The sequence below is a fragment of the Parasteatoda tepidariorum genome, chromosome 5 (genome assembly GCF_043381705.1).
Source record: "Parasteatoda tepidariorum isolate YZ-2023 chromosome 5, CAS_Ptep_4.0, whole genome shotgun sequence".
NCBI classification, from domain to species: Eukaryota; Metazoa; Arthropoda; class Arachnida; order Araneae; family Theridiidae; genus Parasteatoda; species Parasteatoda tepidariorum.
Genome location: NC_092208.1, coordinates 50,153,708 through 50,177,383, shown reverse-complemented (window position 1 = coordinate 50,177,383; position 23,676 = coordinate 50,153,708). Strand labels below are relative to the sequence as shown.

General features: G+C 29.3%; 2 protein-coding genes across 8 annotated transcripts in view; both read right to left on the bottom strand.

The window, feature by feature from the left end:
* LOC107439366 (putative uncharacterized protein DDB_G0282133) overlaps positions 1-11,928 on the bottom strand; it is a 51,725-nt gene extending 39,797 nt beyond the window's left edge. For all 6 annotated transcript variants that reach the window (XM_043049546.2, XM_016051935.3, XM_043049554.2 and 3 more), the window contains exons 1-5: positions 11,561-11,928; positions 9,051-9,202; positions 5,443-5,514; positions 5,258-5,357; positions 1,331-1,484 (exon numbers count right to left, since the gene is read on the bottom strand). In XM_043049546.2, the coding sequence (XP_042905480.1) occupies positions 1,331-1,484; positions 5,258-5,357; positions 5,443-5,514; positions 9,051-9,184 (460 nt within the window). In that variant the 5' untranslated portion in view covers positions 9,185-9,202; positions 11,561-11,928. The remainder of the gene's footprint in view (positions 1-1,330; positions 1,485-5,257; positions 5,358-5,442; positions 5,515-9,050; positions 9,203-11,560) is intronic.
* Positions 11,929-18,269: 6,341 nt separating this feature from the next.
* Positions 18,270-23,676, bottom strand: part of LOC107456509 (protein unc-93 homolog A) — a 138,491-nt gene continuing 133,084 nt past the window's right edge. For both annotated transcript variants that reach the window (XM_071181444.1, XM_043049602.2), the window contains exon 5: positions 18,270-20,046. In XM_071181444.1, the coding sequence (XP_071037545.1) occupies positions 19,817-20,046 (230 nt within the window). In that variant the 3' untranslated portion in view covers positions 18,270-19,816. The remainder of the gene's footprint in view (positions 20,047-23,676) is intronic.

The window sequence follows — 23,676 nt, the reverse complement described above, 5'->3', positions numbered from 1 at the left end:
GTTGTTCTCTTAACAACCTGTTTCAATGAAGAGACTACTTGTGATTTATTTAGTCAATGACAATTATTTAACTTTAATTATATTTTTCATTCCTTTTTATTAAATATTTTTTTATACTGTCTAGTTCAGTGGTTTCCAACTGGCAGCCCGGGGGCCACATTCGGCCCGCGAAGCTTTTTTTTTTGTGGCCCACGAACTAAAATATATTAGTTGTAATTTTTTTCCGGACAATTCTCGTAAAAACTCTGTATGGGTTTAAAATACTTTTCTCGTTAATAAAAATCCAATTTCTTCGTTTCTGTGAAATTTAACATACCAGCGATGCAAATTTTTTTCTTCTCAAGTTTTGCACCAAAGAAAATATTCATTCAAATGCAAAAATAATCGTAAATGTTGCTCTTTTTTATTTAATATTTTTTATATTTTGTGAATATTATTTAGCTTGTGTGTATCAGAAATTTTCTCGAAGAAATTCTCCGATTTAACTTTTTGAAACCACCCATTTTGGACGAAAATATTTACACACACATTTGTAAATTTAAAATGTAAATATCTATTCTCTGGTGGTTGCAGCAGAGAAATCTCAACTTTTTCATTGAACATTTTGTGTGCTACTATGCAAGTTTTAATACCAACCTTTTTAAAGTTTTATATCATAACAATTGGATATCTGTTGCACATTAATTGTTTAATACATAGGTGCACATTAAAGTTATTGTAGCCCGAATTTTTTAATATGCAATTAAATATATTTAAAAATCTACTTCTTATTTCAATTTGTAACTCAATACTTTTGTTTTGTACAACTTGGTAAAAATCTGACAGTAATATTTAATGTTCCTTCAAACATAAAAGAGTCCTACATAAAATTATCCCGTCATTTGATTTGTGTTTTCAATTGTGTCCCCCGGCCTCATGTAAGTTGGAAACCCCTGGTCTAGTTATATAGTTAAAATTTGCATGATATTCGGCCCTAAAGATATTAACATTTATTATTTATGGTGGAAGTACACAAAGGATTCTTTTAGTGATTTTAAATTTTACCATTATAATTATTTTTTTTAAAATGAATACTATTTGTTTAAGAAATGCACCTTTAAATGCTTATTTTCCCATTATTTTCAGTTTTAAAAAAAAAGCTTTAAGGCTGTACACTTGATCTTTTTTTTTTCTTAGTTTACTTTCATTTGAAGAAAATTAATATACAGAGATTGTCTTTCAGCTTGCCTTTAGTTATTTTTCAAAAGCTTCAAATTTTTCTGTTATTTTGATAATGAGTGAGAATTACTGAATTTTTAACCGAAGTAAGAATTTTAAGATATTTTCCTACCTGGTAATGATTTGATAGCAGTCAAAATACGACCAATCCAGTCAGATTGTTCGTCACCACCCGTCAAGAAGATTGAGAGCAATATCATATAATGCAAAAGTTGGATACAACACTTTCTATTGGAATCATTTGTTGAAACTTTAGTAGTCTTCACCTTAAGAAAATTAGAAAAAATGCAGAGTACATAAAATGTAAAAATTTCAACTTAACTATGATAAATTTTCGTAGTGAAAATTTCAATTATAACAAGTCTTAAGTAATTATTCTTTTACTAATTGGCTTTATTTCTCTGTTATTTCAAACAATATCAAAATTGACATTTTAAATTTAAACTGTAAAGTAAAGAATGAGGATTTAAATAATTTAAAATGTCTGAAGAAGTGTATATTGTAATGGATTTGCTATTTATTTAAATTAGAATTGAGAGTTAAGTAGCAATGAAACGAAATATTAGGTTTGGGCTGTTCATATACATATTAAGTTGGTGTATATGAAATAACAGATATTCTTTACCCGTGAACATTCGTCTCCCAGTTTTTGTTTTGCTTTCGGCATAACTTTGTTTATACAGGGTGGCCACTCAAATCAGATTTCAAATTTCCCTGATTTTTCCAGGTTTTCCAGGTAAAAATCGTAAAATTTCCAGGTTCGTGTTGTTTTTCTTTTCTCATAAAGTGTAGGATGAGTACAAGGAAAGTGTCTATATTATAAAATATTTTATTCAAAATGTCATTTTTTTTAACATATCATCTTGAAAAAAAATTATTTTGACAAGATTTTGATTTTTTACAACACTAATTTTTAAAAAATTAAGAAACACGGAGAAAATAATATGTTTTGCTTATAGAATATATTGTTTTTATTGAATAAAAATTTTTAATGTGTTACTTTAAGTTGTATTTGCTCAAAGTGTATCAACAAAATGGCAAAAACAGAATGACCAATAAAACCTTGGATAAGCATTGTTTAATATATTTTCATTAAGCAAAGGAAAATCGTTTCAGGTGATTCAATAAATCTTTATATTTACACTGGCTCTCAAAAGTATTCGTTCACTTAGTAAAATTAAATATTAATTAATATACATTTAGTTCTAAAAAATCCTTTTTTTTAAAATTAAAATATGTTATAAAAAAGATTAAAATAAAATAGAAAAATTAGCATTAATGCAACAATTGTAACAATTTGTCGACAAACATTGCTGTTAGCGATTGTAAAAAAAAATGTGTGATTGGTTGGATTGCTAAGAAAAATTAATTTACAGATTTCTTTGAATGGGAGTACAAAAACTTTCAGAAAAAGAGTGCAAAATAAAATCTATTATTATTACATTATAACCAACTAATTTTTGGAGAATTTTTATTAAGTTAAAAATGCAAAAACATTTTGACTCATTTTTTCAAAATAGAAAAAAATTACAACCAAAGCATCTGAGCAAACTTGAGCCACAAATTGATTCAGCCCACGGACAGAATTTTAAAACAGACGCAAATATCCTAACCCCTTCTTCCACGTCCAGCACAATCTTTGCCTTTCCTAAATTGCGCAATCTCATAGTCTCCATAGAGATCAAAAGTTTGTATATTTGTTTAGCAACAATGGGAGAATTTTATGTGGCATTCTAGTTAAACAGTGTTATAATGGAGCAAATTTTGATGCAAGCAAAGTATAGCTAAGTTGATGACAACTGTTTAGAGATACATTTGTGTCTAAAAAATGTGGGTATAATGGATGAAATAATTTAAATTAAGAAAATTAGTAAATAATTTAAATTAGTGAAATTTAAAAAAATATCTAAGAAAAAATTTCCAGCTTTTCTTTAAAATTCCCTGATTTTTCCAGGTTTTTATCCAAATTTCCCTGATTTTTCCAGTATAAAAAAATTCCCTGATAATTCCAGGTTTTCAAGGTTTTCCAGGTGGGTGGCCACCCTGTTATAATTGAACTGTCTAATGCCAGAGTCACTTTTCAACAAATAAATGTTCTCAAAGGTCTTCAATTTTGTTGAGTTTCGTAAGGATATGAATTCAACCAAATGGTAAGCCAAACCCAACCAAAAAAATAAAAAATAAATAATTCAACCAAAACATGTAAATATGAGCTATAACTTGGTAATAATGCCGCACGCAACATAAACGAAACGTTTAGGGAGAATACCACTCCATAAAAAAAAATGTAGTGTTGGACTGAAAATTTCGGCTTGGTGATTTTTCAGGACAAAATAAGCCATGTGGAAAATCCAATATATCTGTAAAAAATAAGGCTTTGAAAGCATTGGTGAAAACAAATTTAACTTAAGCTACAAGGAAACTTGCTATCAGAATGAAAGAAGATCATACAACAATATTGCAGCACTTTTCTAAAGTTGATAAGGTGAAAAAAAATAATAGGTGGGTATCACATGAAAATAACCTGGATCAGTTCAACTTATGCTCATTATTTCGAAACCAATTTCACCAACAGCCCTTTTTTGATGAAATTTGGCAGCAATTGCCAAACTGCGCGAGGATTTCGAGCACTCTATTAATCAATTTTAAAACGTGCGAATCTCTCGAATTTTGGAAAAAATTTCGTCTTCTGCCATTTTGAAAAAGACATGACATCAGCTACACCAAGTGTTGAGAAAAAAAATGAGTCCTTTACAATAAGTTATTTAAAGTTAGCTCTATTTTTAGCTGTTATTGAAATACCAAACTCCCTCATCTACAATTTACAGCAATTTGTAAAAGTTGAAGTCTGTGAAAACTATGCTGGAAGACCTAACAAGAAGTATGAACATGGAAATAACTTCACTATTCTATAACAGAAATAATTGAAAAGCCTATGCTGGCAAATGTAGAGGATAGAAAAGTGTGTGCACAATGCTACAAATTTAATTAATGATTCTGCATAGTTCAGCATCTGTTACAAGGTCATTCAGCACTCAAAACCGAATTAAAACAAAATATCATAACAGATTGATGAGCATTTGAGCAACCTAATGAGAATCGCTGATGAATAAGTAGATATAGAACATTTTCCATGTGATAATGCAGCAAAAATATTCAATGGTTTAGAAATTAGAAGATGTTAAAAATGTATTATAATTAAAGAAATAATTTTTTCCCAAGTGTATTCATGTTTTTTCAATTTTTAGAAATCTCAATAAACTTTTTGAAATCTCACCCCATTTTCGAGAAAGGGTGAGAAATTCTCTCCCATTTTTTTCTGCAATAAAAACACTGTATATATATATATGTTACAACCAAAGTCCGAATTCAGCCACTTCGAGAATTGGCCGGCCAAATCGCAAAATGGCTAAGAACGCTGTAAATTGGCTGGCCAATGTCCGATCTTTTCTTGATTTTGGGAATTGGCCAGATCGCGAAGTGGCATGGGAGGATCAGCCAAAGTTGGAAGAAAAAATCCTTGGCACGTATTATTGGTTCTGTATAAAACTTCATTCTTTAAAAATTACTATCCGCGGTACATGCAGCTCACTGCGGTGGGATGCGGCCATTTGAGACAAAGTAAAAATTTAAATTTTTCAAATTTTAATTTAAAAACTTTATTATTTTTTTTTAAATTAGAAGATTTATATTTTTTAAATAAAAATGAAAACAAAAGGGGCAATATTAGCACATTCCCGCCAGAATTGCAGATGCGCCGCCTACCGGGCATTCTTGAATGAGAACATCATGTTTTGGCCAGAACATCATGGCCACTTCGCGAAATGGCCGGCCAAAGTAGAATATTCACTGATCGTTTCAATTACATCGCACTTTATCCGAGAGGTATGGCCAATTCGAGAAGTGGCCGGACTTCGGGCTTTGGCCGTAACAAATATATATAAAGAAGTATAAAAGAGTAGAAACTCTGATAATGGAATATAGGGTTTACTGTATGTGGTCAAAGTAACAAAATGAATAAATGGAAACAAAAATTTACCTTTTTCCAGTAAGTTTCCCACTTTTTGCAAGATTTCCAACGTATTTGCCACCAGAAATGGAGAAAAAGAGAGTTTAAAATATTGAAAAAATCTTCTGATCTGCAAAAAATTAATAATTAGTTAAAATCTAATCAATGCATAACATTATTAATAATTATTTTAAATAAGCATAATTGTTTTTTACTTTTTTTCATTTACTTCTCTTCTTTCTTCATTTGTCTCCAAATAAATATCTTCAATTTCTTTTTCAACTTTGCTGAAATAAAAAAAAAATGAAAATAATGTACAAAGCTTTACAAGTAGACAGTTACAAATTGCTTTTTTCCAAAAAATTATGCAACAAAATTTGTATTAATATCTAAATTTTGCATCAAATAATACACAAATTACACACAGTACACCCAAGCAAATAATCTGATAGAGGATCACATTACGATTTTCTAAAATAAAATAAGAGCATATATTTTAAAACACACACACAAAAAAAAGACAAAAATAATTAAATGATTAGAATGACTTATAAAGAAAAATTTTTTTTCTTCTCAAATTTATTCCAACATGTATAATTAAATTTAACATATTGTTAAAATCTATGAATGGGAATAAAATATAATGAATGGAAATTGGTAAGTACAATGAAATAAATTTAAAAAGAAATAAAAGAAACGTGAATGCAATACAAAACTTCTTCAGGAAGCACCCTGCATGCATTTATGTGGGAGCTTTTTCATAAAAAACAGTTTAAAAAAATAAAAAAGTTATTTTGCCCTTAAGCCCAAACTGGAAAATACCTAGAAGAAAGAAATTCACATTCAATACATGAAAGGGAATCAAACTGTAAGCCAAATCAATCGTTTAATTTGCAAACCGAAATCAAAAAAAGTATATAAGTAAAAATCTTAGTAATATTGCCATGTAATTACAGGGTGCATAGCCAAATTATTCAACAAAAAATAAGCACTTCTAAGCACTCAAAATATATTTTAAGCACTTTAACAAAATATCATACTTGGGCAGGGTTAGAAAGTTTTTGACAATTGACGGTTTTATTTTGTTTCAACCATCATGTCAAAAAAAAAAAAAAAAACTTTTGACATTGTTTTTGAGAATTGTGAAAATCATGAAGTTTTGAATAATATAAAATGAATGGCGTTTTCATATGCTACGGACTGACAATATGTCGAAATAGATTGGGGTTGAATGAATTGTGAAAACGTTGAATAGAAAAATTTAAACTGTTTCTTTTTGCATAATTTACAGCTAAAATCAACATGGTAAAGGAAAAATCTCATTTTGAAAAAGGGAAAATTAAGCACTTATTAAAAACTCTAAAAGAAAAAAGCACCTTTAAATGCTTCTAAAAAATGAAAATCGAAAATAAGCACCTTTATACACTTTTTACAAAAGCTATGCACCCTGAATTAGGTTTTGAAAAAAAAAGAAAAAAAAAAGAAATAATTTTCTTAAATAATAAAATCTATTGCATATTTTTGATGACGAAAGTTCTTTTTTATTTTTTTGGAGTAAATTTAACTCTATGTTAATTGTTTCGTTATTGTGATGATACATATATTTTTAGCAATGTCAAAAAAACAATAATAATATTAAATAAAAAGATGGGTATATTGTTTGATAATTTCCAAAATACTAATATATAATTAAATAAATTAAATTAGTTTATAACCCCTTTAAAAGAACATATCATTTATAACCACTATGATAACAATTTCATAGTTAAAAGTCTCTCTTTTCAGGGTTGGCAAGTTTTTGACACATCACCGTCATGTCAAAAACCCATAGTTTTGGTAGAACTGTATTTTTATTTGAGTTTAACTGTTTATAATTTAAAATTAATTCATTTTTGGGCAATAAAATTAAAAAAAAAGTTTTTAAAAGATACTTAAGAACAGATTCTTGCATTTTCCAAGCATCATTTTGTTTGGCATATTACATTACTGAAGAATGTCAAGATTGATTACTTTCATTCATAAAATCTTGCTTTGAGAAACACATGTACAACACATAAAAAGAAAGCCTCATAAAATAAACTTTTCTTATCAATTTTGCTTCAATTCAAGTGCTTATGTCTTGCCCAGTGTTTTCACTACAGCGCGAGAATCTCGCATATTTTTTTATATACTCACATTAAAAAATGATTACCGCGAGAAATTCGCGCATTCTATAAACCAATTTCAAAATTTGTTAATTTCTCGCATTTTGAAAAACATTTCTCATTTGCGCCATTTAAAATAAAATCCGTTTCACTTTTCTTCCTGGATCTTTTATTAATTTCAACATCTGCCCCATTATCTAGCTTCCCTATTTACCAGTATTGCCCAGAACCTTCAAGAACAACAGAACACCATCCTTCCGAACCACGGAACCTCTTTCAGAACACATTTCTCTGCAACCACGTGTTTACCGTAGGTAAGGTTTCTTCATGTAAGACGTTAAAATTTTTTGCTCGTTAATGTAAGATGGACAAATACCTTGTAAAGCCAATATCTTCTACTCCGAAACGGACAAATGAAAATGAAACAAATGTGGGTANGATTTCTGCATTTTCCCCAACATGATTATATCAAAACATACTATTTGAAGTAAAATATTAGGATACTAATCAAAATTTTCAACATTTCCAAGCATCATTTTGTTTGGCATATTACGTTACTGAAGAATGTCAAGATTGATTACTTTCATTCATAAAATCTTTCTTTGAGAAACACATGTACACATAAAAAAAAAGCCTCATAAAATAAACTTTTCTTATCATTTTTGTTTTCAATATTTTACACAGAAATGAGACATGAAAAAGCCTGGGAAATCCTTTTAGAGTTTCCTTGCAACATTGCACTAACCTTTTGTTATCATTATCCTCAATGATCTCGAATCCTCATTATTCTTGAATTTCAGACTCATTCATACTAAACTCAGAAATCGACTGGGCAATGAAAAATGTGCAAAATTAGTCACTTGCTATCGTATGCTTCGGCACAGTGACCCCGACTACTGAACACGCAATTTTGTTTGTAATTAAGTTTTGTTTAATGTGCTTTTTCAACTGAATAAAAGTTTTTAACTTGACAAAATAGCAGTAATTCTTGACTTCGAGTTTAGTTTTGTTTAGCTTATTTCTAATATTTAAGAAATGCCAAATTTTAAATTCTGCTTTTTAGTTCTTGAATTTATTAATAGTTCCAAGCTTTTTTGTTTGTTTGTTTATTTCCAACAATTGAAAATTTTGAATCCTTTGCAAATCAAGCTATAAAAATAAAAGTAAATATCACTATTTTCAATAAGTATATTACAATATTTCTGTAAGAATGTGTGTCCTTCTATAAGAATACATAGTTGCAAAATCAATAGCAATCATTAACAACATTAATTTATAATGGCAATTATGTGAAAATAATATATTATCCGCTATATGCCATAAATTAGTAAAGAAAACAGTAGGTTTTTGATGGTTTTTACCTGTAAAAACACTGTTTTTACCACTGTCATGTCAAAAACCAGTTTTTGACGGCAAAAAACCCACCCTGCTTTAAATGAGTGGAAAGTAATGAAATCAAATAATTCCAAACCATGCAGCAGCTAACTGACACAAATTGACAGTTATAATAGTGTCACTAACTAAGTTAATAATAATAGTAAAATAATATGTAGCTTTAATTTGTGTTCAAACACAAATATTTAACAATTACAACAGATAAATGCATATAAATAACAAAAATAGTGATCTAACAGAAAAGATTCCAACAGTGTAATTAAAGCACAATTTATAATACTTACAGAAAGAGATACTCAAAAATGTCAGTATTTTCAGCCTTAAAAAACTTTTCCTTATATTTGCTATAAAATGTTCTTAACCAAGGAAATAATTTCTTTTTTCGTCTCATTAGTTTGATTCTTGAGTGCTTGACCATTATTAATATGAAACACCTCTGAAACACCAAGTTAAAAATTATATAAAAACTAATAATGAAATTAGAGACTAAAATAACACAATACAGCAAACAAGGCGATGCATAAATTTTAAACTTCCTTGCAACTACTAATTCTTGAGAAACCCATCATTTAACCCACTGGCGGTTAAGGAAATGGGCAAAATTGGGAGAATGTTTCTCCCCTACACACAGTTCCCCTATCTATTAACATGGGAAAACCGGTTTTGCTATGCAGAGAAGACTGCAGGTTAAAATGCGACTTTTTACGTGCAGAACCGTCAGTGGGTTAAAGATTAAAAAATTAATAATTCTATCCAGGGATGTAGTGAAAAGGGTATGTAGGAAATGTTTTGCCCCAACTGGTTTTTTGGTAACCCTGTTTATTTTTTTATGGAAATTTGCCCTTTTTGTTTCATTAATTGTAAAATCTGTCTTAAAAAGTTTTAAGTGTAACGTCATATCTTGATATTGCAGCAGGCATATTTGATATGAAATACTAAAGCAGGGGTCTGTTTAGAAGAAATTTGGGTCCGTTAACGGACCTTTCACAAAATATCTTTTCGTAAAAGCGGACCCTTCACAAAATATTTTAACTTAAAAACGGACCCTTCACATAATTACTTTTCTTTTAGTCGGACCCTTAACAAATTTGCTTATCTTCATTATTATTTTGTTAATCGAATAAACCCTTTCATAGGCAGAAAACAAGAAAGATGGATGTAAACGAATTAAGTTTTGTCTTTGGCAGACGATTCTTCCATTATTCGTCCGAAATTAATATTCTGCGTTCAGCAGTATAGGCTAAATACCAAATATTTGTATGTTGCATCTGTAATTAAGAAGCAGCAATTGTTGCTTATTTTTTAAAATTTAATTTTTTTAATTATAATTTTACAGTGTTGAGCATAATCTTGTATGTCTTTACAATTTAAAAACTCTGTGAAAAAGTTTTTTTTTTTGCAATAACAGACCCTAGTTGCACAAATTCATAAAAGTGGACCCTGGTTGAAAGAATATAAGTAATTTTTTCACAATTTCACGAAAAACAGACCTTTCACAAAATGTCTGGACAGACTCCTGTAACGCCCCACAACAAAAATACATCTCTTTAATAATTTTTTCATCCACTAAACAGAGTTTTAAGCTTTATAAAAATAAAAGAACTTTAACTATATGCAGTAAGAAAAAAAGATGAATTTCCTGTGACACTTCAAGTTAAAGTGAAACCTCTCTGGAACGACGACTCTCTGTTCCACAGTAAAATGGTTGTTGATGGAGTTTAGTCGATCTTTGAGTTTACCTCCATTGACAACAAAATTGTTATTGAAGGTACATGATTTTTCACTAACAATTTTCATTTTAGTTGGAGTCATTTTCCTGGTGCAGAAATGCCACTTCTGTTGGCACCAAGAAAAGACGGTTCGAAAAATAAAATTTAGCTTCTATAAAAATTATACTAACTGATATAATTATGCGTAAAAACAAATGTACTAATTATGAATGATAAAGCTATTCTAAATAGAAAAACAATTATGTTTTTTGTTTAAGTTTGCATTTAATTTTATATAATAAAAATTAATTAGCTCTAAAAGATGAGAAAAGGTTTGTTTGTTTTCTCTAAACTTCAGTCGTAAATACAGGTGGTCTTTCCTGGAGGTTTCACTGTATAATTGTTTTTTTAAAATTCCGAAAATGTTAGAATTCTTCTTATGATATAAAATTGCCATTATAACACCGATTCTACCAAATAGTGTTTAGATATTTTTGAAATATATCAATTAAAATGTAACATTGAACTATCTTTCTAATTTGAACCTAATTTTATAACTTAAAAAAACCCTGAATTAGAAAGACCGACATAAGCAATGTAGATTCAAGCTGAGAAATTCAAAACAAAATATATAAATAAAAGTTCATAAAACCCTGATTTTTTTAAAGGAAAAAAAACCCCCATCCCAAGTGGTTTTATTAATGAAAAAGCCAGGGGTACAAATACATACTCTTCGAGTTGGTCCTTTTATGTGATTTTTTATTTTAAGAAAGCTGCCCAGAAGTTGCCAAGACTTAAAGATTAGTCTGCGCAGATCATAATACGGAAATCTTCCCTAAATGTCCATTTACTTAAAATAATAGTTTAGTTTTTCTTATTTTGATGGTCTTTGTTTCTAAATTTCGATGTAAATCATTTTCTCATTTATTCTTGCTCACTTTTATCCTTAAGTATGTAGTTTATAAACGATTTAGTTTCGAAGTTATTCTGATTTTTATTGTCAATCAATACAATGCCCGTAAAAAAATTTATTAAAATAAAACATGAATATAAAACAAGATCTAAATATTTCAGAATACACTAACCTTTATAAATTAATTATGGTAGATCACGATGCAGAAATCTCCCCGTAGATTTCTCAGTAAAACTAATACGAAATAGGTATTATCATGAAAATTTCATTTAAGGAAATGCATTAAATGGACAAGTATATACATAAGCATAAACATAAAAACATGCTAACACGCGAAAACAGCTTTTAAAAAAAGTGTTCTGAAAATGTTAAACCTAATGAAACGCTCAATCTTTTGAACTTTTAAGTTTCATTTGCTATCTCATACACAACCATGTATTTTCCTTAATTTACGAACTGCAAAAATTTAAACTGTTTGAAGTGAGTAATTTGATTCGTATTTTATCTATCAATTATCAATGTTTGTAAATATGTGATGCAATTGTGTTGCCAAATACATTTTAAAAAGTAGAAATATAGAAAAGCTAGCAGTAGATAACAATGTCATAGTTGATAGTGACGTAGTAAAGATGAGGTAAAGTAAGCGTAATACATACTTTTTCGGTGGCAACGAAAACAAGTTGCATTAATTTGTCGATTCATCTTATTAACGGAGTAAAATTAAGGAATGCCCAAACTATTATTTGTTGCTGTAAATTCCTTTAATTATTCCGAAAGAAACATTTTCGCATATTTTTTACATTTTTAATAAAAATAACTGCATTCAGTGTTTTGGTACCTCCAGAAATCACTTTTTTTAAATAAGTTTTTCCATAAAAAATACAATATTAAGACAATAACTAATCTTTTTTTAATTACTACTCTCATTCTATTGATTTAGAGAAGTCAAACGTAAAGTTTACGCGAAAATTAATCTTTGCTTATCAGAGGTTTTAATTGAGGGGTTAATATATTATTTATTGAGGGGCTAAGATCAAGAAATATATAATTTTTGATACATATGACAAACGAGTTTAGTTAGTATCTTTGATTACAACAATATGCATATTTTCAATTTGAACTTACTTTCCTTACTGTATTTTTAATTTCTAACAAAGAAAGAGAGTTCAGAAGTGTATACTACGCGAAAAAAACCCTGTCATATCAAATTTTCTATATAGTTAAGTAAAAGTGCAGGGTATTAACGTTTAAAATATCATTCAAGCTGCAAATTATGCAAAATTATATTGAAAAAAAAATATTTACATCAGAATTAGAATTAAAACATTATCAATACATTTTAAAATGTCTTAGTATAATTAACAACTAAGGAGAAACTGATGAACATATACTAAATAGATTAAACAAAGCTCGAAGAAGTTTCACTATTCTCAATAAATTCTGGAAAAATGAAAATATATCAAATTCAACAATAATTAGAATTTTTAAAACTAATGTTAAATCAGTTCTACTGTACGGATCTGAGACATGGTATTGCAATAAAAATAACATGGAAAAACTTTAAATATTTATTAACAACTGTTCAAGAAGAATATTGCGTATCAAGTGATTCCATAAAATTTGTAATGCAGAAATCCTTAGAAAAGAAAAGCAGAGACAGATTCATATGGAAATTTAACAACTTGAATGGAAATGGATTGGTCATGTTTTACTTAAACCAGAAAATTTTTACCTAAAGCAAGTTTCTGATTGGTTATTGGTACCCTCAGGGCAATGAAAAAAGATGAAGACCTGAAATGTTTCCCGCAGGATGATTGTAAACGAATTGAAAACAATAAGAAAGACACGGAGAGAGGCAAAATATCTGGCCACAAATAGAGTGAGATGGAAAGCTATGATAGAAGCCCTATGCTCCAATAAGAGTGAAGAGGAATGTGTATGTATGCATGTATGTACATTAGAGGTTAAGCAAATAATAAACAAAATTATTTGTGAAATTTAATTAATTCTAATTAGGAAAGGTGGGAGAGAAAACATCAAAGCATGATTGATATACGGATTAAACAGATAGAAGTTGAAAGGAGATCTATAAAACCATGTTTAAGTATAGTTAGGTAATCAAACTGGTACGATTTGCTCATGCTTCATGGTATTGACAGAAAATTATCTTTTCAACATAAATCAATAGTTTTCATTTATCAAACATAATCGATATTGAATTTATTTTTTTTTCTTTTCTTTCTGTGCCGCGTATTTCACCCATCCTATCATAGCAAAATATTTACATGCCCGACCGTGTTTGTAATTCTAAAAAATACATGTCTCGGGTGCGTCGGCACTATATTTTTTGAGCCCTGACATGTATAATTATATATATATAGCATGAAATGTCATATCGTAATATAAATCGTCAAATGTCATATCGTCGTGCATATCGTCAAACTTAAAATTAACTGATTTCAACGCCTATGTTTAATATCAGAATTTTTAACCACTTACTAAAATATTAAGCATTTGAAACGAAATATCTTTTTATCTTTTATTTACATGTTAATTTTAAATGTAAAGTTTTTTGACATATTTGAATAGAATGTATTTCAAAATAATTTATTAGACTGTCAAATAGTTATGAGAGAATCAGATTGTACAAAACTTTAAAATACAAAGAATGGTAGGAAAATAGCATACTTCATATTTAAGCTTTTTATTTCTTTAGTTTTTATTGGCGTTTTAAATTTAATAACTATTTATTGTATATATTACGGTGGATGCGATTCTTCTAAACGCGTCTAATAAAAGCTGAAAACGGATTCGTAACTTTTAATTTAGGGAATTAGTTTATTTCGCTGGTTTTCGAAAAAATATTTTTTAATATAATTTTCAAAACCTTACTTATTATCTAATACCCTGTTTCTAGCTTCCACTAGCAGGTTTAAGCCAGCTTAAGGCAAAGAAAGCTGAACTTTAAGCCTTTTGAGCTTAAATCTGTTTCCATTTACATATACTTGAGCTAATTTAACTAAAGCTTTTTGGTTGCGAGGATATATTAAAATTGGGTGAGAAATTACAAGCTTTGTTGTTTGCTTGAGCACAAAAACATCACCTTTGCTCAATTTTTATTTAGCGACCGACTCTTTGCATTAAATGGAAAAGAATGACACCATAAATTTTAAAGTCTTGTTACATTCCCTCATAAACTTTTATATTTCTTTTCAGGCTTAGTAAACCATTTTTAAGATCCTTTGTAGAGTCCTAAAAATATCCAGCTAACATAAGCCTTAATAGAAAAACAGTACAACGAGTTCATGAAAAAAAATTGTTTTATTTTAAGCTCTAGACTAACCCGCTACGAGAATTGCAATTAACTTTTGCTTTGTTGATGTATGGTAGATATTTTAAATAAATGTTGTTTTATAAAAACTGTCTCTTCAGATTTATTCGTTTTCTCTTCATAGCCATCTTCTCTGCGGCAGCCACCTTGACAAAATAACGAGCTTAAAAACTTAAAAATGTACTTTACGTACTGGTAAAAATATACTTGAGGGTGCCCCTTGGCGAAATTGGCGACTTACGTTTGGAGCCACTCCTGTTTGAGCGGAACACCGTGGTAACAGGAATGGCTGCCAAAACATAATGATATTTCAATAAAACATTAGAAAATTTCAACAAAACATTAGCCAAAACTTTATAGAATTGCAATGAGCCTAATATGAGCAAAATTAATATACCCAATAAAATGCATTTTGAATCGAAATAAAAATTAATGGAGTAAGCACAGGAAGAAAAGGAAAAATAAACAACAACTCATATCCTCATTAAGCTTGAATATCCTCAGATTTAGGTACACAATTCTCTAATAGCAGTTAGATACCGTCTAAATTTATCATGAATAGAATCTGTGTACCTCCACACCAGATAAATTCGGCGAAATACGAATCGAAAATGATGTTTGTGGTACCGGACTGACGGTGCGACATCGTCAGATTTTGAGAAAGTTCTTTTTTTCTTTGTTTAAATTTTAATTTGAGATCACTAATGTAGAAACTGTTTTTACCGAGTTTTTGGTAATGATTCTAAAATTATAAATTAAGAGCGGTGATTAACGAACACCCTGCTTACTCAATTGACTATATAAATCAGCTTTTGTATATTTAATGGCCTTTTCTGGCAACCAGCAGGTCTGCTTTTTTAAATAAGTAGAATTTTAAGTTTTCCAAGATTTAAAATTGTACAGACAAAAATGAAGACAACATGCAAGAAAAATAAACTCACACTGTTCAAGTGAAAGTGGATTTCATTTATGTCTCTTAAATTTTAGTATGGTATCATTGAGAATTTTTTATTCAAATGTTTAATACAACATATGCTAACATTTAAAAAAAAGCTAAAAAAATGTGGTGATTATCTCAATGGCACCGTTTATGAATAAAAAAATCAACGTAGTAACTTTGAGAAACTGACAAACTTATTTGCTGATGAGCTGATGAACTTGTGAACTTATTTTCTATTATTAATTATGCAGGTCAATGAATATAATTTGTAACGCATTTTTGCTCTAACAAAACAAACTTTCAACTTTTATAAACTTGTCTAAGTCAAAAGAATATGCAGTGTTAAAGTTGATTCTATTTAGTCATACAGAGAAGAAAGTGAAATAGATATTTTAGACTTAGAGTTTTGTATCACTAAGAATAAAAGTTCTTTAAAGTAAAATTCAACTGAAACTTCATCCTTATCGAATCTATTTTTAAAACTTTCAATTACTTACATGTAATCTTCGGCTGTTGCCTGGTAACTTAAAACAAGTTCTCTTGTACGATAATTGTCAACTGTACACTGTATAAAATATTAAAACTTATCGCTAGGATCTAAATTTAAATATTTATGTTTTTTCTTAAACATTGGTCAAAATGATAATCAGCTTTTTATACTTTCGTCATATTCGACAAGCTCAATTTTAGAAAGTTTGACTTTTTGATTAGATTGTTCTACGTTTAAAGATGAATTTTCTCTTGCTTTCATTTTCAATTTTTTTTTCGGTAATGTTATCTGACTACAGCATAACATCTAATAATTCGCTATCTAACTTCTGAAGTTCTTCTTTCTTTATTTTTGAATGTTTTGAATTTAACTTTAGCGCCAACCAATTTTTCAGTTTCTTCTGATTTTGTGTCAGCTAAAGTCTGGTTATATAATCATGTAAAAGACCTATCAATAATTTTCCGTTGCTTTTGCAATACGTTATTAATACTGTATATAAAATTAGAAATTCTACTTAATATCACATCCTTGTTTGCCACAAATTTTGCAAGACTTTATATTAATTAAAATTTAATTCTGACTCCATTTTATAAAAAGAAAAAAAAAACCCGTTTTATTTACACATAGTTGTTCTATAATATCACCATAGCAACCAACGATACAAGTTCTAGCTTACCAGTTATTTTACAGTTATTTTATTAGTTAGCTTACCGTTTATTTGGTAATTAAAATGAACTTAAGCTTGCAATGACTTTTATTTAACTTTTAAGCCTAGATAAAATAATTTTGCTTTTAAAGAAATTCTATTTTTAATATTGAGACTTAGGAGTAGAGATTTAACTGATCTAAGTCTTAAATGTGTGTACTCAAATATATAATTTACGTACAGTGCACAAAATAAGAAATGAACTACCCTGAATAACTTTTGATCTAGTGAACGGATCTTCACGTTTCTGAGAAACTGAATTTCAAAAAATTCAGTTATGTGAAATTCGATTTCTCAGGAGCTATTCGACCGATTTCGCTCAAATTTTGTATTTTGCTATGTAAAATTATATTATTTGAAATGATGCAAAAAATTTATACCTTACAATTTAAATTTTTTCGACCATTATTAAAAAAAATAATAGAAAATAATAAATATTTACTAAAAGTTACTTTTGGCACTGCATTATTTTTGGATAAATGAATTTTATAATTGTGTGCAAAAATTTTTCAATTTGCCTTAAAAGTTTTCGAGATATTGCGAAATACGCAAAAAAGTAAAATTAGCATTAAGGGTTCAAATTTCGGACCACTTACTTGATCAAACTATTGGGACTATATTTCCCTACCTTCTATATTTTGGGGGTCAGAATTCCGAATCTATCGGAAAGAAAAGATATGTTTATTCAGATAAAGTGCGCTTTTGTGCCTAATTTCGAAACTTAAAATATCATCTGATATATATAAATATATCAATTTACTAATTAGCATATTTAAGGTCATTAAGATTGAGTCCTCGAACGCAAAGATCCAATCAGTAGATCAAAAGGTATTCTGGGTGGTCCATTTTTTTGGCACACTACACGTTTGGGGCATCTATCCGCTATTGGTACCCAACCTCTAATTTTTTAAAGGTTGTAAGGACCACGCGTTGGCAACTGCTTTACTGAATCGACACCAACACATTCATTCCTAGAAGTCATTTTAGTTTAATTCTTTATTTAAATTAGGTAAGAGCACAAAATATAAAAAACAGACAAGCTCCAGTGCCTTATTATCTTTTTTGATTTTCAATTTATTCTTTTTTGCTATATCTTCTAATTAGCCAAAAATATTAATTAATTACAGCATTAAACTTCAAAATGCGACTTTTGCGATGACTTTATGAATCAGAGTGTATTTAAATGACATACGACTAATAGCAAGCTTTATTTGTGATTTATTTAATGGCAAAATATAATTTTAGTTTGTTGGATGTCCAGATATTTGCCAGTGCACACACCGCACACCCTCGTTCCTTTCGCAGGCTGATAAAAGTGGTTACTCCGCCACACACTGAACGCAGCCAGTGATGCTTGACTTCGGTGATGAAAAAGTAAACTCTAAGATAAGCTAAGAAAAGATAAACTCCAAGATAAAATATTTTCTTTTCTTTATTCAAATAAATTTTTACAACTTAAAAATATAATCGAATTCGTCGCAATATTTGCGATATTACATTTTATATATACACATCTTTATTTTTGAATATGATGATTTACACATTCAAGTTGATTCATATGGCTCCCGAATGGTAGAATTTTTGTTTGAAAATATTTTTATTTCGGCAACAAAAAAATTCTGTTCGAAATGTTTAAATTCTACCTGTTTTTGATCACAACTCATATGAGTTAGAATTAATACATAACATTGTTATTTTTGCTCCATATTTTAGCCGTAATTTTTAAAGTCTTTCTCATAACCAAGAAATTTTGAATGTCTGAATAACTTTTGAATTAATGACCCATTTTCTACAAAATACAGTCCCTCATTTTTCTCAGCTAATATGTTTATTAATTATTGGAAACAATATGAATAATAAAGTACAAATATTTTCAATGTGTTTAAAACTAAATTTTCCAGTGGAAATGGCAGTCTAAAATAGGAAATAAATCTGTTGAATATTTCTTGATATTTTACCACTTTTTAAAAAGGCTTTTAATTAAAAGTTGTATCTAAAATTAAAATTTTTAAAGAAATATTTCGCCAATTCATTTCAAATTTGAAAATTGTGCAGTTTTCATTATGTAAAAAAAATTCATTCATTATTAAAGGCAATAAGTATTTGTTATGAATTGTTTTTGCAATGAAATAACATATAACGGAAAACAGATGAATATCATCTTGAAAATACCACTGGTGGACCCAAAATTTCTACCTCTCACCGAAACAAAACTATTTATATCATATTTTCTGAAATTGTGCTCCCCCTCCCCTCTATTTTAAGGATCAGAATTCTAAATATACAGAAATAATATGAATCTTTAATCTGAAAAATTATGTGTTCAATTTCATCACTTAGTTAAATAACTGCTCAAACGAATTTGCATATTTAAAAAAATGTTCAAGATTTCCACTTAGTTAGGAAAAATCTGATAAAAAATTATAAAATTTTTTTAAATTAATTATTTCAATGTTACATAAGTTTTTTTTAAAACTCTTGTTCACATAATTACATTGATTTGACAAATGCACAAAACAGCTATATTTGGCAAATTTTTTTTGAAAAATACTTTAATTATTTTTAAAGCATGTCTGTCTTATTTTGCATTTAATTTTGGTGGCATAGATAAGATTTTCCGAAATGTATAATAATTCTTCGAAATTTTGCTCATCGCTAACTATTTTTAGGATCAGGCTTCGAAATCTGTTTAAAAAATATGAATCTTTAGAACGAAAGATATGTGCTTAATTTCGTAACTTAATTAAATATCTGCACAAACGAATCAGCTTATTCTTTTTTTGTTGAAAAAAAAGGTGTTTAAGATCACAACTTAGTTCATGAAAATCCTGTAAAAGTTATACAGATGTTCTTTCTTTAAATTTTTTTACATTACATAATATATTTTTGTTCATATAATCTCCTTGATTTGACAAAACAGCAATATTTTACGCTTTTTTTTGAAAATATTTTGAATTATCTTTAAAGCATGTCCGTCCTATTTTGCACATGATTTCGATGGTGTAGACGGAATTCGAGAATGGTATAAGGAATTATGGAAACAGCCAAAGAAACAGCTAATATTAAGATTTTTATGTGTGAACAGAAATAGTTGCTGAAAGAGTATGCTATGCTCATGCCCAACCATTGAAGTTGATAGTAAACGCTTAGTGGAGTTTGCCAGTCATCAGGATATGCTGTTGTCAAAAATGCTGAAATGGAAAAGAATCTAGAATTAGAACTGTAGTTGGTGCAATGAATAAATTTTTTCAAAAAAATCATACAACATTGCCATAAGAATAATCATTCAAGATTGTTTATGTCAAACTTATTCTTAATGCTATACCAAAATACTGCGACAAAATTGTTACATTTCTTGAATTTATGATTTTTTTATAAAAAACTATACTTGAAAGGAACATGAAGCACTTCAGTCAAATAATATAGGTCTCTCTATATATTTTTTGGTTCAGTTTAAGTAAGTTTTTCACAATTAAATTTAATTAAAGATGGAATAACTGATATGACTAGAGCCCACGAAAGAGTAGCGGAGGCCTTGAGTACAGTACTTATTTAGGGGTCCTAAAATTGGGACTGAAAATGTTTTTTATTGCTTTTATTTTTCATGAAAAGTCTACACCAGTTTACTAAGTATTATTTGTATAGAGCCCTATTATGCACTATACGCACGATACGTCTCAATAGTGCATCAATCAGATTCGAAATTCGTTTGATTAGCTCCCAACGATTGCGAATCTAATTGGTGTTTGTGTTGATGCACATGATGTATGAAGTACGGACTTCAGAGTTTACACACCGGCATGAATTAATTACATTTTTAATTGAATAGAAAAGAACTGTAGTTACTTTATAATCACAAACAAAACATAAATTGACATAAATGCAGCATTCAATTTTAATGGTATTTTTTAGACTACGGTCATAAAGTCAATAGATTACAAGATTGTCATGTTTGCTACAAATTTACAATAGAGGTTGTAAATTTACTTTGCAGGAAAGAGTTTTGAAACTCTATTTATTGTTTAGAATTCTGAATGCCAAGATATAGCCTTAAATGTTATATCTGTAATTTACCTAGCCGAAGTCCGAGATTTGCCCCGTAATGATTATGTTTAGTGTTTAAATAAGCAAGAAAAAGTTGGCTCGCAATTCCTCATTCAGTTGTTGAATTTGGGTTTATAACTGAAAAGGCGCATTTTTTTGCCGTGTCTATATTCGTAAACCTGACTTTTCGAACTGTCTTCATTTTCGTAAACAAGCATTTTGAACTTTGTCCATCTTTGTCAACACGCATTTTGAACTTGGTCCATTTTCGCAAACACGAATTTCTAGCATTGTTCAGATTTAAAAACTCACCGTTGACCTTTTCCTTTGCCTACTTATAGGAAACAGCTTTATCTAATGATTGACTTTATGATAGGTTTGCATTGAGTTAAAGATCAAAATATTTACTAGAAACGAGCTCATTCTGAAATATTCAAGTAACTTTTACCTTTTTTCTTCCAGCTAAATTTAAGCAGCCTATAAGATGTAAATAGCACACGTGAATGAGGTCAAAAAATGGCGTGAAAATTTGGTGAAATAAGCTGTTCTTATATGTAGACATCTGCATCCTCAAGTTAAGAGGATACCATATCAAGGGAGAAACTTTTTGTTGCAAATTCTTTTTCACCTCCACGAATTTAAAGTATTGAAATTTAAAGTATAGAAAATGTGAGTCCAGTCAAAGCTAGATGATGTTTCAAATACTGAAAAGGAACTTTAAAAATATCTAAATGAAAATAAATTATTAGAGGATAATTTACGATTACATAATGGAGAAGTTCTCTTCCAATAATTTGGTTGCATTTTGATATTTAAATTTTTTTTCCTCCAGCAATTGAAACTCATGGCTTAAGTTCAGTCTGAATTAAATTTTTACTTCTTTAAGTTTTGAATTAGTTATGGAGTTGAAAGAGAATTCATGAGGAATCGTTTCTGCGGTAGTATGGCGTCCTCTTAAAGTCAAGTCATTCATTACTTTCAATCCACCACAGAAAAACCTAACTGGGATCCGCACGAAGTCACAAACATATTGGAAAATCTGGCCCTCTTTTCACACTTACAAATTCTTTAGTATGCTAATCAGAGTCACAAAATTAGTGCTAGTCCTGTACCAATCCTGAAGACAAGCGAATTTCTGAATCAAATATTTGTTTTCAAGGAGGATTTTTTCAGGACGCATTTGCGTTACATGGGGAGGAAAACTGCGAAAACCTCCCATGGTTAGCCTGACGGTAAGAGGACTCTAACCCACGAATCGTCTTATACTGAGGATATTTTACGTCAGCACTGTAGTCGGTGCGAGCCTGCTGCGAAATTCGTATCGAGCAGCCATCGTTGGGAATTGAACCAAGTTCCCCTCATTGGAAGGCGAACGCTCTGTCCCTGATACACCACGGCTTTTGGCATTAATTTATCCTAAGAAAAGAAACTTTTATACTAGAGAAAGTTTAGCGAAAGTGAAATCTCGGAAATCAAAATATTTATTTAAAATAAACGCCGATTATCTTAACGTAGCTGACAGAGGAAAAAAGAATAGCTGGGGGAATGTTAATGTTAGAGGTTTTCTTAAAGCATCTGCTTTGACACTGTCAGAGGAGAATTAGGGCGTCTTAATTAGGAGTAAAGATCGGAGACAATTGATTTATCTTAATCAATTGCGTTACTAGAGCAAATCTGCCAAAGCTGATGTAGCGTTTTCAGAAAATTACCTTATTTGATTGTGGTGTAGTTATACTGTGAGATAAACTATTTTGTATTTACTGGCTTTAGCATTGTTTAAGAAGTTTTGGTCAATTTGTATTTTATAAATTAATACTAGGAAGAAACGATTGTGAATAAGAAAATGTTTTGAATTACTAGTAAATTTATTTTTGAAATCTCTATATTAGTTGAAAGTTAAAACAATAGATATATTAGATCTCTGAAAAAATTAATATTAAATGCATGTATAGATAAATTTTCAATTTTATTTTCAAACTAGCTGAATAATAGTTTCAGGTACAGGGTGAATTAAAGAATAAATAAATTAGTACTAATCAATACTACGAAATTATGCTTAAAACACAAAGGTATATACCGACGCAATCAATAGGGCTTAAATAATTGCGTTTTTTTTTTCATTTATTACTACATTATTAGACTAAGCAAAACACGATTTTCGTAGTTCGTTCCATCAGAATAAAAATTAAATATATTTAGTATCATTTGGCAAGATAGTCTTGCTCGCGGTCATGATGATCAAAATATACCATAATCAAGTAATTTTCTCCGGTACTTATCCCTTTCGAGGCGTTAAAACTGCTCAGTACTGGTGCAGTTTTAATAATTGCCAATTATATGGATGTAATACATTGTACCTATATTGTACATACACTTTAACATTTGAGTTTAGGGCGAGAAACATTTATCAGTGGTAGCCAACAAAAGTCGAAACTTTAAAAAAAACATATATATTGTTGGACATTGATGAGGAATTTAGAACGCGACAATTTCTCTACTTAACCTTTAATATACAGTTTAAATTATTTTGTAGTAATGGTCGAAAAAAGTTCTTATTAATCTAATTAATTAAAATACACTGAAGAGCCAAAAAAACTGGTATACCTGCCTAATATCGTGTAGGGCCCCCGCGAGCACGCAGAAGTACCGCAACACGACGTGGCATGGATTCGATCAATATGTGAAGTAGTGCTAGAGATAATTGACACCATGAATCCTGCAGGGCTGTCCATAAACCAGTGGGAGTAAGAGGGGGTGGGGATATCTTCTGAACATCA